Source organism: Palaemon carinicauda, chromosome 22 (genome assembly GCF_036898095.1).
Source record: "Palaemon carinicauda isolate YSFRI2023 chromosome 22, ASM3689809v2, whole genome shotgun sequence".
In the NCBI taxonomy this organism is placed as follows: domain Eukaryota; kingdom Metazoa; phylum Arthropoda; class Malacostraca; order Decapoda; family Palaemonidae; genus Palaemon; species Palaemon carinicauda.
Genome location: NC_090746.1, coordinates 13,489,106 through 13,503,769, shown reverse-complemented (window position 1 = coordinate 13,503,769; position 14,664 = coordinate 13,489,106). Strand labels below are relative to the sequence as shown.

Here is a 14,664-nt window from a genome sequence, read left to right as displayed (position 1 = left end):
TCAAGATTGTCAACAAGGTACTGCAGAAGTTCGCCTCTCACGAAGGGACAAGGTTGACGTTAGTTGCTCCCCTCTGGCCCGCGAGAGAATGGTTCACCGAGGTACTTCGATGGCTAGTAGACGTTCCCAGAAGTCTTCCTCTAAGGGTGGACCTTCTACGTCAGCCTCACGTAAAGAAGGTACACCAAAGCCTCCTCGCTCTTCGTCTGACTGCCTTCAGACTATCGAAAGACTCTCGAGAGCTAGAGGCTTTTCGAAGGAGGCAGCCAGTGCGATTGCTAGAGCAAGGAGAGCATCCACCATTAGAGTCTACCAGTCGAAGTGGGAAGTCTTCCGAGACTGGTGCAAGTCAGTTTCTGTATCCTCGACCAGTACCTCTGTAGCTCAAATAGCTGATTTTCTCTTATACCTGAGAAAAGGACGATCCCTTTCAGCTCCCACTATCAAGGGCTACAGAAGCATGTTGGCATCGGTCTTCCGGCATAGAGGCTTAGATCTTTCCAACAATAAAGATCTTCAAGACCTCCTCAAGTCTTTTGAGACCACCAAGGAGCGTCGTTTGGCTACCCCTGGATGGAATTTAGACGTGGTGCTAAGATTCCTCATGTCAGACAGGTTTGAGCCGTTACAATCAGCCTCCCTGAAAGATCTCACTCTTAAGACTCTTTTCCTGGTATGCTTAGCCTCGGCTAAAAGAGTCAGTGAGATTCATGCCTTCAGCAAGAACATCGGTTTTTCGTCAGAAAAAGCCACCTGTTCGCTACAACTTGGTTTTCTAGCCAAAAATGAGCTGCCTTCTCGGCCTTGGCCTAAATCTTTCGATATTCCCAGCTTATCGGAGATCGTAGGCAATGAACTAGAAAGAGTCTTATGCCCTGTGAGAGCTCTTAAGTTCTATTTAAAGCGTACCAAACCTTTACAAGGCCAATCTGAAGCTTTATGGTGTTCAGTTAAGAAACCATCTTTGCCTATGTCAAAGAATGCTTTATCATACTTTATCAGATTGTTAATACGAGAAGCTCATTCACATCTGAGTGAGGAAGACCGAGCTTTGCTTAAGGTGAAGACGCACGAAGTTAGAGCTGTTGCAACTTCCGTGGCCTTTAAGCAAAATAGATCTCTGCGAAGTATAATGGACGCAACCTATTGGAGAAGCAAGTCAGTGTTCGCGTCTTTTTATCTAAAGGATGTCCAGTCTCTTTACGAGAACTGCTACACACTGGGACCATTCGTAGCAGCGAGTGCAGTAGTGGGTGAGGGCTCAACCACTACAATTCCCTAATTCCATATCCTTTTAATCTTTCTCTTGAAATGTTTTTAATGTTGTTTTTATGGGTTGTCCGGAAGGCTAAGAAGCCTTTCGCATCCTGGTTGATTTGGCGGGTGGTCAAAGTCATTTCTTGAGAGCGCCCAGATTAGGGGTTTGATGAGGTACTGTTGTATGGGTTGCAGCCCTTGATACTTCAGCTCCTAGGGGTCTATCAGCATCCTAAGAGGATCGCGAGGCTCCGTAAGGAAGACGTACTTATAAGGCAGAGTAATCGTTCAAGTTGACTTCCTTACCAGGTACCTATTTATTTTGTTTTTGTTATTTTGATAACTTCTAAAATGAAATAAAAACTCTTAGCTCATAAAATGTAAACATATTTTACTGGTCTCTACCCACCATCCTGGGTGTGAATCAGCTATATATTCACTGGCTAAGTTAAATATTTAAAAAAGGGATTTTGACGAAGGAAAAATCTATTTCTGGGCGAGAGACCTGTGCCGCCCAGTGAAATGCTCCTTAAGCACCATTTCAAAGGAATATAACTGCTAATATTACCAGAGAAAAAATGTAAAGGAATGCTAGGTTGAACTAGCTCGCTCACCTAATGGTGTCGGTATAGACTGGGGCGAAATACCAGAGGTCTCGTACCATTTAGACTTCTCCTCTTCGAAATCCCCCAATAGTGAGGTGCCGTTCAACCTCCCCTGCCTCGCAGACCAGTACTACTAACTCAACCCACGCTTGCCCATCACTCCTTACAGCACCCTTAAGTTTGGGGTCTGAACAGGGGGGGAGCAAATAGGGTGGGTTCACTGGGCGGCACAGGTCTCTCGCCCAGAAATAGATTTTTCCTTCGTCAAAATCCCTTTTCTGGGCTCAATCCCTGTGCCGCGCAGTGAAATAGTACCAGAGAAAACGAACCCAAACTTTATTAACTATACGGGAACGAATAAAAATCAACATAACAAACAGTGGTTTAATCAAAAGTTAACGTAGAAGACGGACGTCTTTAATAACATCAGCATGATAAGGTATAATATCCCAGGAAGGGAAGACAAAAGAACATTAACTTAAAACAAAACCAATTAAGGTCAAACACTGGAACAAATTACATACACTTGAACACTAAAGAAATACAGTTCGTATGGAAGAATAAATTGAACAATGATAATAAAATGGCAATGTTACGAACTAGGAACACCCATGGGTGTGATACAACAAACCGAACTCAGGTAGGAACTGCAAGTGAGGCAGGCAAGAGGAAGAAGGTGGAAGATATAGGATTCAGGGATTAGTTAGAAGGAATTTGTCCGGGGGATACCACGCTCCCTGCAGCTACGGTAGCGAGTTGAAGGGCCTCTAATTGTTTAAGATAGTGCCGCTTGAACACTGAGGGGGATTTCCATCCGGTATATTTAGAGATATCTGTAAAGTTCATATGATGGAAAAAATTTATTGAGGTCGCTACCGCCCGAATGTCGTGGACGTGAGGAAAAGACTCTGGATTGGCCTGTTTAATAAAATACAAGATCTGTTGTCTGATCCCTTTCAAAGTTATAGTCCCTCCCCGCTCCCTGATGAACAAGGGTCCCGAGGTCTTATAGGAAGTCCTTGATAGAAAGGACTTTAGAGTGGTAACCGGGCATAGGGAAGGATCCTGAAGGAGAGGGATGATTTTCCAGGAGGACCATCTATTCTGAGGGTCTTCATTTTTGGCCAAGAAGACCTTGTCTGGGGAGAGGAGGACCTCTCCTGACGGAAGGAACTCTATGTGGCCTGGATCCCTTGATAAGGCAGCTAATTCCGAAATCCTGGCGCCAGATGCCAAACTCACGAGAAAGAGAGTTTTCCTGAGTAGAGGGATATACTCACATGAATCGTTGACGGTTTCTGACGCTAGTTTAAGAACATCATTGAGAAACCAGGAAATCGGGCTAGGACGAGAAGATGGTCTCAGTCTGGCACAGGCTCTTGGGATCGAAGCTAGCAATGAATCTGTTAGATCTATATTAAAGCCGATTAGAAAAATCTTCTTCAAGGCAGACTTGATGGTAGTAATAGTGTTGGCTGCTAAGCCCGACTCAAACAAGGTTCTGAAAAAGGTTACCGTTAGGTTTAGTGTCATAAAGTCAGTACTAGAATCTTTCAAAAACGTAGCTAGTTTTTTGACCGCTGAGTCATATTGACGAAGAGTGGAGTCTCTCTTGTCAGATTCTAAAAATAAAGTATTCTGGGGGTCTATGTTAGCCCCTTTGTGTGCCGCAAACTTCATGAAGTCCATAAAGTTAGGGTTGTCTGAATGTTTGAGGAAGCGAACACAGTGCACGTTTGTACTATCTGGGTCAAAGTCGGGTTGGGAATCTAGTGAGGGTGGAGATTCAGCTCCAGTAAAAGAGGAAACCAATTGCTCTTGGGCCAATTGGGGGCCACCAGGGCTACTTGACCTTTGAAGGTTCGAAGTTTGTCCAGCACTTTCATCAGTAGGTTCACCGGTGGGAAAAGGTAAATCCTTTCCCAGGTGTTCCAGTCGAGAGACATGGCATCCGTGGCGTAAGCCCGAGGGTCCAGGTTGGGGGCCACATAACATTTCAGCTTGTGGTTGGATTCCGTCGCGAAGAGGTCTACCTGGAGATCCGGCACTTGGAAGAGGATCCATTGAAAGGATTTGCGATCTAGTGACCATTCTGACTCCAACGGTACCGTCCTGGAGAGTGCGTCTGCCACAACGTTCCGAACTCCAGCCAGATGAACGGCGGATAGGTGCCATTGGTTTGAGGCCGCCAGGGAGAAGATTGCCACCATCACGTGATTGATGGGACCTGACTTGGAGCCCCCTCTGTTTAGACAACGGACTATGACTTCGTTGTCGAGGACTATCCTCAGATGTTGTTTCTTGGCCGGGGAAAGACGTTTCAAGGTTAGTAAGACAGCCATGGCCTCCAGGACGTTTATGTGAAATTGCTGGAACATTGTGGACCAAAGGCCCTGAACTTTCCTGTGTTGGGAGTAGCCTCCCCAACCTGATAGGGAGGCATCCGTGTGGATGACTATCCTTGGAGGGGGGTACTGCAACGGAACCGATTTTGATAGGCTCTTGGCGGTTGTCCATGGGAGAAGCCTCTTCCGAAGAATGGGAGGAAGGCGTGTCTTCTTGTCCCGACGTTTGGTGTTCGCTCTGGAGCGCCAAACTCGGTTGATGTCTTTCAATTTCGCTTTCAGAAGGAGGTCTGTCACTGAAGCGAATTGTAGGGACCCTAGAATCCTCTCCTGGTTCCTTCTGGAAGTTACCTTTTCCCCGAGAAAGCGTCTGGTATTTTTCGCAATCTCTATCCTCTTGGACCTGGGGAGACATAGAGTGTGAGAACGTAGGTCCCACCGTAATCCCAGCCACTGAAATTTGGTCTTTGGTGTCAGACGAGACTTTCCGAAGTTTATCTGGAATCCCAGAAACTGAAGATATTGGATCACCTTGTTTGTTGCCTTGAGACAATCCTCGACGTTGTCTGACCAGATTAGCCAATCGTCCAGGTATGCGACGACTTGGATTCCGTGGGATCGGAGTTCCTGAATGACCGATTCCGCCAGTTTCGTGAAGATTCTGGGCGCGATGTTGAGCCCGAAAGGCATCACTTTGAACGTGTAAGCCTTGTCGTCCAGTCTGAATCCTAGGAATGGGCGGAAGTGTCTCGCTATTGGAACGTGATAGTAAGCATCGGTAAGATCGATGGAGGTGGTGACGGCCCCACGGGGAAGCAAGGTTCGCACCTGCGAGACGGTAAGCATGTGAAACCTGTCGCATTGAATGGACAAGTTTAGTCGAGACAGATCGAGGATGACCCTTCGGCTGTCGGTGTCTTTCTTCGGAACGCTGAATAAGCGACCTTGAAACTTCAGATATTTCATTTCCTTGATCGCGTTCTTGCGAAGAAGATCTTGGGTAAACAAAAGTAGGTCCGGTGTCGAGGGTTGATGGAATCTGTTCGGTGGAGGAGGCCCTTCTATCCAACTCCACCCCAGGCCCTTGGAGATTATGCTGAAGGCCCAAGGACTGAATTTCCAGCGACTCCGGAACACATAAAGTCTCCCTCCTACCTGAAGACCGTCAGTAGTTGGAGGTTTTACCGCCTCGGCCACCACGTGACCCTTTTCCACGGGAGAAATATCTCCCTTTGCTTCTGTTCTGAAAAGAACCCCTCGAACCGGGGCCCCTGCCTCGTTGGTATCCTTGGGAGGAAAACCGGGACTCATAGACCGGGTTATAAACAGGAGAGGTAAACGAGTTCGAAGCCACTTGGTTTTCAGGGACGAGGACATACTTCACTTGGGGCTGAGACTTGGAGGTGGAGGGTTGGATGCCCTGAGAGACCGGGGCCGACTGGACTACTTGAATAGGTTGGCGGAATTGGGTAGAGCTATAAGGGCGTAGCCTTTTTCTGCCCCGGGAGTGAATGCTCGATTGTTCGAACTTCCGTTTGGGAGTGAGACCCCAACGGACTTTGAGGCTCTGGTTCACTCTGGCAGCTTCGCTCAATACCGAGTTGACCATGTCCTCCGGGAAAAGGTCCGGACCCCAAGCAGAGGCTTTAATGAGCTTATTTGGCTCATGGCGGATAGTGGCTTCAGATAAGACATGCTTACGGCAACGTCTTTTGGTCACCAAGAAGTCGTAGCAGTCTGCTAACAAAGATTGCAGGGTGGCTTTAGTCATAACTTTAAAAGAGTGTTCCTCGTCATAAGTAAGAGAAAACATCTCCGCCATAGTCGAGATGTTGAGGCTCCGGCTAAACCTAGACCGGGACTCGAACTCGAGTCGGATTAAGGTTTCAGGTAGTCTTGGGAGGCGTTCACTGAATTGCGTCGATGCACAGTCCGCGGATAGCTTACCAGAAGTGAATGTCGATTGAATGTTAAGCCAACATTCATTATCTGATGGGAACAGCAGAGATGTAGGATCTGTCTCCCGGAGTTGTGGCAAAGGCTTATCTTCGGTCACTGCCTGAAGGGCTAATTCAACCATTTTGGTGACGCAAGGAGTGGGGGTCTGTTCGTCCACAAGAAACATGGTGTAAGTACTCTTGTGGGGGGTCAGCATGGTGTTTGTACAACCCCACTCATTTAAGGTTCGAACCCAAACAGACTGAGCCTGTTCCTTCGGAAAGATAACGGTCTCTTTAGGGACCTTATCTAGTCGGACAAGAGCCTCTTCCGTAAGCCGGGCGAAGCCGGGGAAAGGAAATTGAAGACCGGGAGGGAAGAACTCAAAATCTTCAATGGGCCTGGTCCCAAAACCCTCGATGGTCAACATTCCGTCCGTGAAAGGACAGTGGAGCGCCATTTTCCACGGGTTGTTCTTCGTGAAGGGTGGAAGTTTTGAGGCGTCCGGGATGAGGAACTGCTGTTGTTGAGGCAGTCCACTTTCCAGGGTATCTAGTCTTCTGGTGACGGCAGAAAGTATAGAACTAATCTGCTCTGTAACGACCCTCGACAACATATTCGTGAGGGCCTCCGGGTCGAGGTTGGTTGTGGTAATTAAGGGGGATGACTGCACTCCCGGGTCCTGAGACATAGGGGCAGTGCTAGGCGAGTCACTAGGAGCTCCGGGGAGGGGAGCCTTCTTGGGCTTCGATGATCCAGGTAGTGTAGGATTCTGACGAGTCCTCACTAAAGGTCTTTTCTGAGATTTGACCTTGGCAGGAACCGAGAGCGATCTTGGGGAGGATTCGTGGTTCCCTTCAAAACCAAGAAAGGAATAATTATTAGAAGTTGGAGAAAAAGAGGGGCTAAGAAGAGAGGTCTTAGCGCCAGACCCACCTGCCTCACTTACAACCTTACCTGTGTCAGGTTCGTCAAAAATCATGGGCTCTATGTCTAAGGTCAGAGCCGTAACATTGTCTTCAATGGGGTCCGGGTCGTCAGGGATGTCTGTATCCTGGACGAGATTGAGTTCTACGATTTCCGCAATGTCAGCAATTATAGGAGCCGCCACTTGCCTAGGCACTGCTGCCGAAGATTTTGCGTTCGGGTAGATAAGTCTACAATAATCTTCTGAGAGGACGTAGGGCTTCCTGGCCTTGACGTTACGGGCGAAGCCGCCTACCCACAATTTCAAAGTGGCTCTTGCTGAAGTTTTAACCGCCTGGGAACTCTGAAAAAACGGGGATAAGGTTAGCAAACCCGAGGACAAAATGATAAATGAACCCGAAGATTCATAACAGAAGTCAATGATTATCTATCATATTGATGTCGCCCAGTGAAGGGAAGTAAATACAAAAATGACTGAAAGAGGCTCACCGAATCTGAAGCGAGGGTGGAGATAAGGTCATAACAGATAAGGCAGTTGTCAGGGTGCCATACCACAATATCGTCCATCTGGATCCCACAGTCCGCGTGGGACCGACAGACAGCATGGCCGCAAGGCTGGTGAAGGACGGCCGCGCAGGCTGTCATCCGGCAACGGACCACCTGTAAAAGGAATAGTCCATGAGCATCTACTAGTTTCTCTATAAGGGGTCCCGGAGGGTCCGGGACCTGCCAGTTAATAAAATAAATGTATAGCCTTAGACTAAACATGCAGAGAACTGAGACTATTCCAATAGCAATCCGGCAGAGCCGGGTATGAAAAAGGATGCAAAAAACAGTGATTAATATATAATCATAACTAGTTCCGGGGCCCCCGTGGCCGGGGAACAGGGTTGGTAAGTAAACTTAAAGTAAACTTAAAGTAACTTAAAGTAAACTTAAAGTACCCAAGATACATCCTTAAAGTACATAAATAGAAAACGCCAATTATGATCAAAAACTAATGTCTGTAATGAATAGGGCTCCCGGAGGGAGGATATTAATCAAAACCGTGTCAGTGTCAACCGATCATGTAGTTAAGAGCTCGGCGGCTCCGATGTCTGATGACGGGAGGGTACAACGGGAGAGCGCGGGGGGAGCCAGTGGAACCCCCCCTACCTTACCTGAGGTACCGGGACAAAGGTAATGATTCATGTAGAATATAAAATAATGATATGGGATATAATAAGTCCTATACGGACGATAATAGCATGAGGTACCGTAGGGGAGGACACTCCTAATATAAGTGCTCATTCTAACAACCGTAATTAAAAGCAAGGTTACACCAAGGTGCAGTTATACCGACTAATCACGTGTGATAGTCCCCGGTGGTCCCGGCCTTCCCCCTCCCCGACCGATGGCGACGGGAGGGGGGAGACGAAACCGCCCGGTATGAATGAATGAGACTAAGTCATACCCCGTTGGTATACTCAGTCCTCAATATGTCGGAACGTTGATGGAAGACTGAGGTACAAGCATACTTGACCCGTAAATCATAACCAACAACCATCGAGTGAGAGGAAGGGTGTACACTGAAGGGGGGGGGGGGATGGAATAACCTCCCCAACTTGTTGGGGGGGGGTGTAATGGTACAGGGAAATCGCCAGTGCGCAGTGGTAGACAGGGCTACCAACTGGAGATCCCCTAATCATGACATGAAAATCCCAAAAATATGATCATAACGGAGTAAGCAATAAATATAATATCAATGCACAAATACATAAAAATAATTAATGAATTAAAAGCGAAATCACGTAAGTAAGGTTAGGCATGCAGAAAAAATATGGCGAGAGAGGGACTCGGGCGAGTGGTAGGGGAGGAAGCATGACGCCATCAGCAGATGGAAAGCAGGGGTACCAACCTAGTTACTGAAGCGGTAGATCGAACAGTAAAAACAACAAAATACGCGAGAGTCCCACTCGAACCAAACGTAAAACTAGGTGGAGCGTAATAAAACAAAAGGTTTTACTAATAAAAAGTGAGATGGTCGAAATTAAAGCTCCTAGAACTAGCGAAACAATCTCAATGTTGACGCTATCCACCAACATGCACGAATGCAGGCATACCAACATAACCTACTCCTGATGAAACGCTAACACCGATATCATAGGATAACATAAAATAAATGCTATATGAAAGCATAAAGTCGGTGTACTAAATGAATATTGCTATATGAAAGCATAAAGTCGGTGTACTAAATGAATATAAGGAAAAAACTCCTAAAGGATCGAACGAATATAAAAGACGGACGAACTAACGAGACAAAGGGCAGAGGCGAAAGAAAGAACGGGGACGCCGCTCATATATAAACACTTCTCAATAATAAAAACAAAGATGACACTGCCCAATCTCGTTAAAAACTCATGGATAAGGTACTGTACTTAACTTCGATGGGGTATCTTGGGAATCGGCCATCGAGAGAAAGTTGATGATAAATCCAATGAAACACACGAAATAAAAAACTTGGACTTATATCAAACAGGTGCTTGAAAGGAGTGTTGGGCAAGCGTGGGTTGAGTTAGTAGTACTGGTCTGCGAGGCAGGGGAGGTTGAACGGCACCTCACTATTGGGGGATTTCGAAGAGGAGAAGTCTAAATGGTACGAGACCTCTGGTATTTCGCCCCAGTCTATACCGACACCATTAGGTGAGCGAGCTAGTTCAACCTAGCATTCCTTTACATTTTTTCTCTGGTAATATTAGCAGTTATATTCCTTTGAAATGGTGCTTAAGGAGCATTTCACTGCGCGGCACAGGGATTGAGCCCAGAAATGATATTTTAATTATAAAATAAATTTTTGAATATACTTACCCGGTGAATATATAAATTAAATGACCCTCCCTTCCTCCCCAATAGAGACGCAGTGGGACGAGGAGAAAATTGAGTCTTTGTTTACATAGAGCTTGGGATCTGGCCGACAGATGGCGCTGATGGGCACCCGCAACCTGTATAGCGATCGCTGGCGAGTTTTTTTGTACAGTTTTTGTCTGTCGAGCAACAGAGTTGCAGCTATATATTCACTGGGTAAGTATATTCAAAAATTTATTTTATAATTAAAATATCATATTTCCTCTTCTCTAGGCTTCCTGATCAACTTTCCACAATTAGTTCCAGGAGAGGTCTTCACATAGCTAGGCCTTTGCCAGAATATGATAAAATCTACCTTAGACCTCACGAAGCCCTCCCAAAGGAAAATCTTGTTATTTTGTAAATACAGCACCTGAAGTTGGGCCTAAACCTGCTCCGGTTCACTTCAATCACCGATCCAGTTCTTTAGACCATAGCAGAGTCTGGAGGAGAGCAGGTCGGAAATTCTTTCATCAACCCTTCACTGCAAAGTGATTCGCAAAACATATACATAGTCATTGGTTTTCTCCATGTCGGGACTTTTGGTCCCTCCCCTGATTCTATGATCCTTTAAACAGATGCTTCCAAGTCACATTGGGGATGTCATTAGGATGAAACCTACATGTTCGGGATCCACTGTTTGCAGCATTCTACATAAATGTGTTGAAACTAGTGGCAGACTTCTTGATACTGAAGAAGCTCAATCAAAACATACTTGCACATCAAATTCGTCATTGCCGGCCAGACAGCTATCTTTCTATTGTCTGCAGAGGGGTTCTTATTCAAGAACCCTGAATGCTGTGCTCCTCCTAATTATGAAATCCCTTCCAGAGAGGAAATGAGGTAGCAGATGCCTATTCCAGTTAGGTCTTGGACAAATAGTGTATTATAGAACAGTGCTATTTCTATAAAATCCTCAAAATTATTCCAGATGATTTTTGTGGACCCATTGGCGACAGCAAATAACCACAGTTTCCACTTTAATTGGCTCGTTTTTTATTTTTGTGCAATTGCAAGATGCCTTGAGGTTGGACTGGTACAAATGGTTAATGATATCTTTCCTTCCTTTTTTAAAACCTTTGCTTCCCCCCTTTCTAACCTAGAACCTTCACCATAGATTTTTCATGTCTGTATCCACGACTTAATGGATTGTAAGAGTTCTTCCCCCACAAGGCAATATTTATTGGGAAAAGCAAGGATAGACCTCATGCTGGATAACTTGAGACTTCTAAGCTTCCTTTCTGGTACACCTCTTCGAGTAAAAGCTCGAGCCTTCAACTGCCCTGGATTTAAACTGACATGATTACTCCCCGATTTGGCTTGATTGGATATGAGGTCGAGATGCACGAGTAGGGAAGGTAGTGCAAGATTGAATGCCATGTTGAATGGAGTTACTCGAGGAAGGTCTGTTGTTGCAGCAAATGGAGGAGTGGAAGCAGATGTACGTTAAGAGTGAATGAAGGATGCAAAGTGTTGGGGGGCAGTGCAGGAATGGTAAGAATAGAGGGTTAGGCATGAATATAAAGAAGGGTTGTAGGAGGAAGTGATACCAACTGTGATGTATGGATCAAAGCTATTGGGAATGAAAGTGGCCGAGACAAATTGATTGTTGGAGATAAAGCGTCTGAAGAGAATGGCTGGTGTACGTATCTTGTTTAGATAGGATAAGGGAAGGGTGAGAATGAGACCAGGTTCAAGAAATAATTTAGCAGCTAGAGTGGATGTGAATGTGTTGAAGCGGTTTGAACAAGTTGAGAGATTTGTCTTCGTAAGTAGATAGATTTGTATTTAGGTTAGCTGTGTCTCATTGTCTTAATTTTTATCATAACCATTTAACATAACCAATTTTTACCAGTTTCAGCCCCTCTAGTGTTTATTCAGCGTTCAAGCTTCTGCTTAGATTCAACCGTAGAGACAGATCCTCCTACTGTTCCTCGACGATCTCGTGAGTTATATAGTAGTTACATTGCCAAGGCAGCTAAAGGACCTCAACCACCAGCAAACAGAGACCTCCTAATGTACAGAAAATTTGCAAGTTTCGCTTAAGAACGTATATTTTACAACTCACTTTTTTGGACAAAGGTATCTTCAATTAAAAATTTGATTCTCAACTCTTCACTTTGTTACAGTATTGACAAGCTTTATTTTGTTTATAAATCTTCTCCTGTCCTCCAAGAATGTTATTTTAAAATTTGCTATCACACCAAAAGGATGACAAGTGCCACTTAATCGTACAGAAAATTTTCAAGCTTAAGAATGTATTCTACAATTTATGTACTCCTTAGTTTTAAATTACAATTAGTTATTCAACACAAACCTTTGTATGGACAAGCTGTATATGTTTTCATCAATAAAGTTTTAGTTTAATTTTCTTGATACGGAGATATTTTCTTCAACACAAATGCATGGTATAAAAGGAAGAATCATTCAGTAGTTTCTTTGGACTAATCTGTCACATTACTTGAAATAAACTAGTTTTTTTCAAGTGGCTTTGAGAGTTTTACTATCACGAATGATAAAATATTAATTTGCAACTATGGTGTATAGTCCATGTATTCCGAAGATATGCAAGTTTTGGACAAAGAATTTGCAGATACAGTAGTCTAAATCTAGAACATTGCACCCAATTCGTGAATAGGTCGTGTACCACCAAGCTTCTTTGGGAATATTCTTGTATCAGCACTTATGGGAGAGTTCACTTGCCTTGCCCGAACAATTCAGAGCAAAATTGATGCTACAACTTACAGCAATTACCCGAATATAAATAGGATACACTCAAGCAACTATCACCACCACCTACTAAATATAATGGAAAAGGGTTAATAAAATCTTCAAAAAATTTCCACTTCCTTATATTTTCAAAAATTCTGCTGTTTCTGGACAACAAATTCTTGCCACAAATATTCTGGAAAAAAAAAATTATAATTATAATCTTGAAAACTATATTTGTATAGGTGTAAAAGCAGATTATCAATGGCAATGTATTATCCAAATAGACACAGTATTTAATCACCTTAACCCTTGATCTTCTTCTTTGGGCGGATGTTAGAAGTATGTCCGCATTTCTTCTTACGGCAGTTAGTAGCCCTGGAAATACAAATTAAAGTGTTCAACTATTCTGCTTGACAATATCAATTACCTAGAAAATGTCATTCAAAGAAAAAACCTTATTAAAATATATCTTGGTTCATGTAGAATAAAATTTTTGCTTTACTGTCATTTCAGTGCTAGGGAGTTTAGATTCAGTTAGTACACTTATAACTGCAATTTGAATTACAGTATGAATAACTAAATTTGCACCAATTTAGTTACACATCAATGGTACAGCTAAGGAGAGAGAATTCGTATTAACCATGAATATATGACATAGCTCTAATTCTTCTGTGCTTCAGAGATATGTTTTATGAGTATTTATGTGCTCAGGCTGTGTTTTATCTACTCTAATTATAAAGGGTTTTGAAGTTATAAGAGATGTTTTTTACTATCTACTATAATTATAAAGAGTATTCAAGTTATAAAAGAAGTGTCAAACATTTTTTTAAAGTAGCTGTCAATAATATCTAAAGATTTTTAAATTTTACAATCATCAAATATGACCAAAATTAAACGCCAATGATCAGCAACTAAAATTCCATGGAAACTGCAACATCCGCCTCAAGTACATCTGCCTTGCTCTCACGATGGGTAGAGATTTGGTATCCCTGAGCATATTACAGAGGTACCACTTTAACCTCTCATCGTTAGAGAATCTCCTGGGTATCACCCTTCATCCGACAACTGCGTACGACCCTGCTGCCAATGATATGGTTGAACGTTTTCAACGTACCCTTAAAGCCGCTTTGATGTACTGCTGCAAGGAGTCCAACTGGTTTATCCAGCTCCTCTGGGTCCTCCTGGGACTAAGGACCACTCCTAAAGATGTCTCGGCAGCTGAAATGTTGTATGGCACCCCGTTGGTCTTCTCTGCCTAAACATTTTCAGTCTGCAACTACCTCCAACCATCTCCAGTGCTCACATCACGTTGTGCGAAAACTGCATTCCACCAATTCAAATGGTGAAATTTCATCAGTGACAGTTCCTGAGAATAATCTACCAGCAAGGGATGTGGCCCTTAGAACTGCCACCTTGTCCAAGCAGGCACAGCCACCACGCCTTCCAACTCTTTCAGGAGCGTTGCGGAAGGATAACCTTTGCTTCTTTAAAACTGTTGTGAGGGACTAAGCTCTGGCCACACTATAAGGGAGCCTGTTTAAATGGAGAAGGTCAAGGAGCATTGAAGTGCGATGCAGCTGCTCTCCTGATAAAGGAAGCCCGACTAGACCTCACCCACTTTTCTACAGCTGCGACCACTTCCGCGCGCATTAATTAGGTAGGGTGGTCGATCCCACGTCAGGAAAACATAGGAGTGATCACTTTCCGACACGTGATCAGAAACGGCATGAACAGACACTGGCCCAAACCAGTGGTAGAGCAAGGAGAAAGCCTGGAAAGTTGAAATATGAAATAGCCACAGAATAAAATTTTACAACTCTAGCAGAAAAGGAAGATGTTTGTTGATCAAGGCAATCACTAAATCCCAGGTGCGAGGACAACTACATCCAGATCGATGGGCATAGGATTTCGGAGTACGTTGATGGGTATACGTACGACACTTGTATAGGGGAAATTTCTGAAACTATGAGAGAAATCCCCTCAAGTCTCCAGCATTT

At 44.2% G+C, this 14,664-nt stretch overlaps 1 protein-coding gene and 1 long non-coding RNA gene across 3 annotated transcripts in view; one reads left to right on the top strand and one right to left on the bottom strand.

Annotated features, from left to right (window-relative positions):
* Window positions 1–12,663, top strand: part of FIG4 (polyphosphoinositide phosphatase FIG4) — a 229,237-nt gene extending 216,574 nt beyond the window's left edge. For both annotated transcript variants that reach the window (XM_068345978.1, XM_068345977.1), the window contains exon 22: window positions 11,811–12,663. In XM_068345978.1, the coding sequence (XP_068202079.1) occupies window positions 11,811–12,001 (191 nt within the window). In that variant the 3' untranslated portion in view covers window positions 12,002–12,663. The remainder of the gene's footprint in view (window positions 1–11,810) is intronic.
* A 127-nt stretch (window positions 12,664–12,790) lies between these two features.
* LOC137616328 (uncharacterized) overlaps window positions 12,791–14,664 on the bottom strand; it is a 2,389-nt gene continuing 515 nt past the window's right edge. The window contains exons 1-2 of the long non-coding RNA XR_011039394.1: window positions 12,969–14,664; window positions 12,791–12,860 (exon numbers count right to left, since the gene is read on the bottom strand). The exon at window positions 12,969–14,664 is cut by the window's right edge and continues 515 nt beyond it. This is a non-coding gene — a long non-coding RNA (uncharacterized lncRNA). The remainder of the gene's footprint in view (window positions 12,861–12,968) is intronic.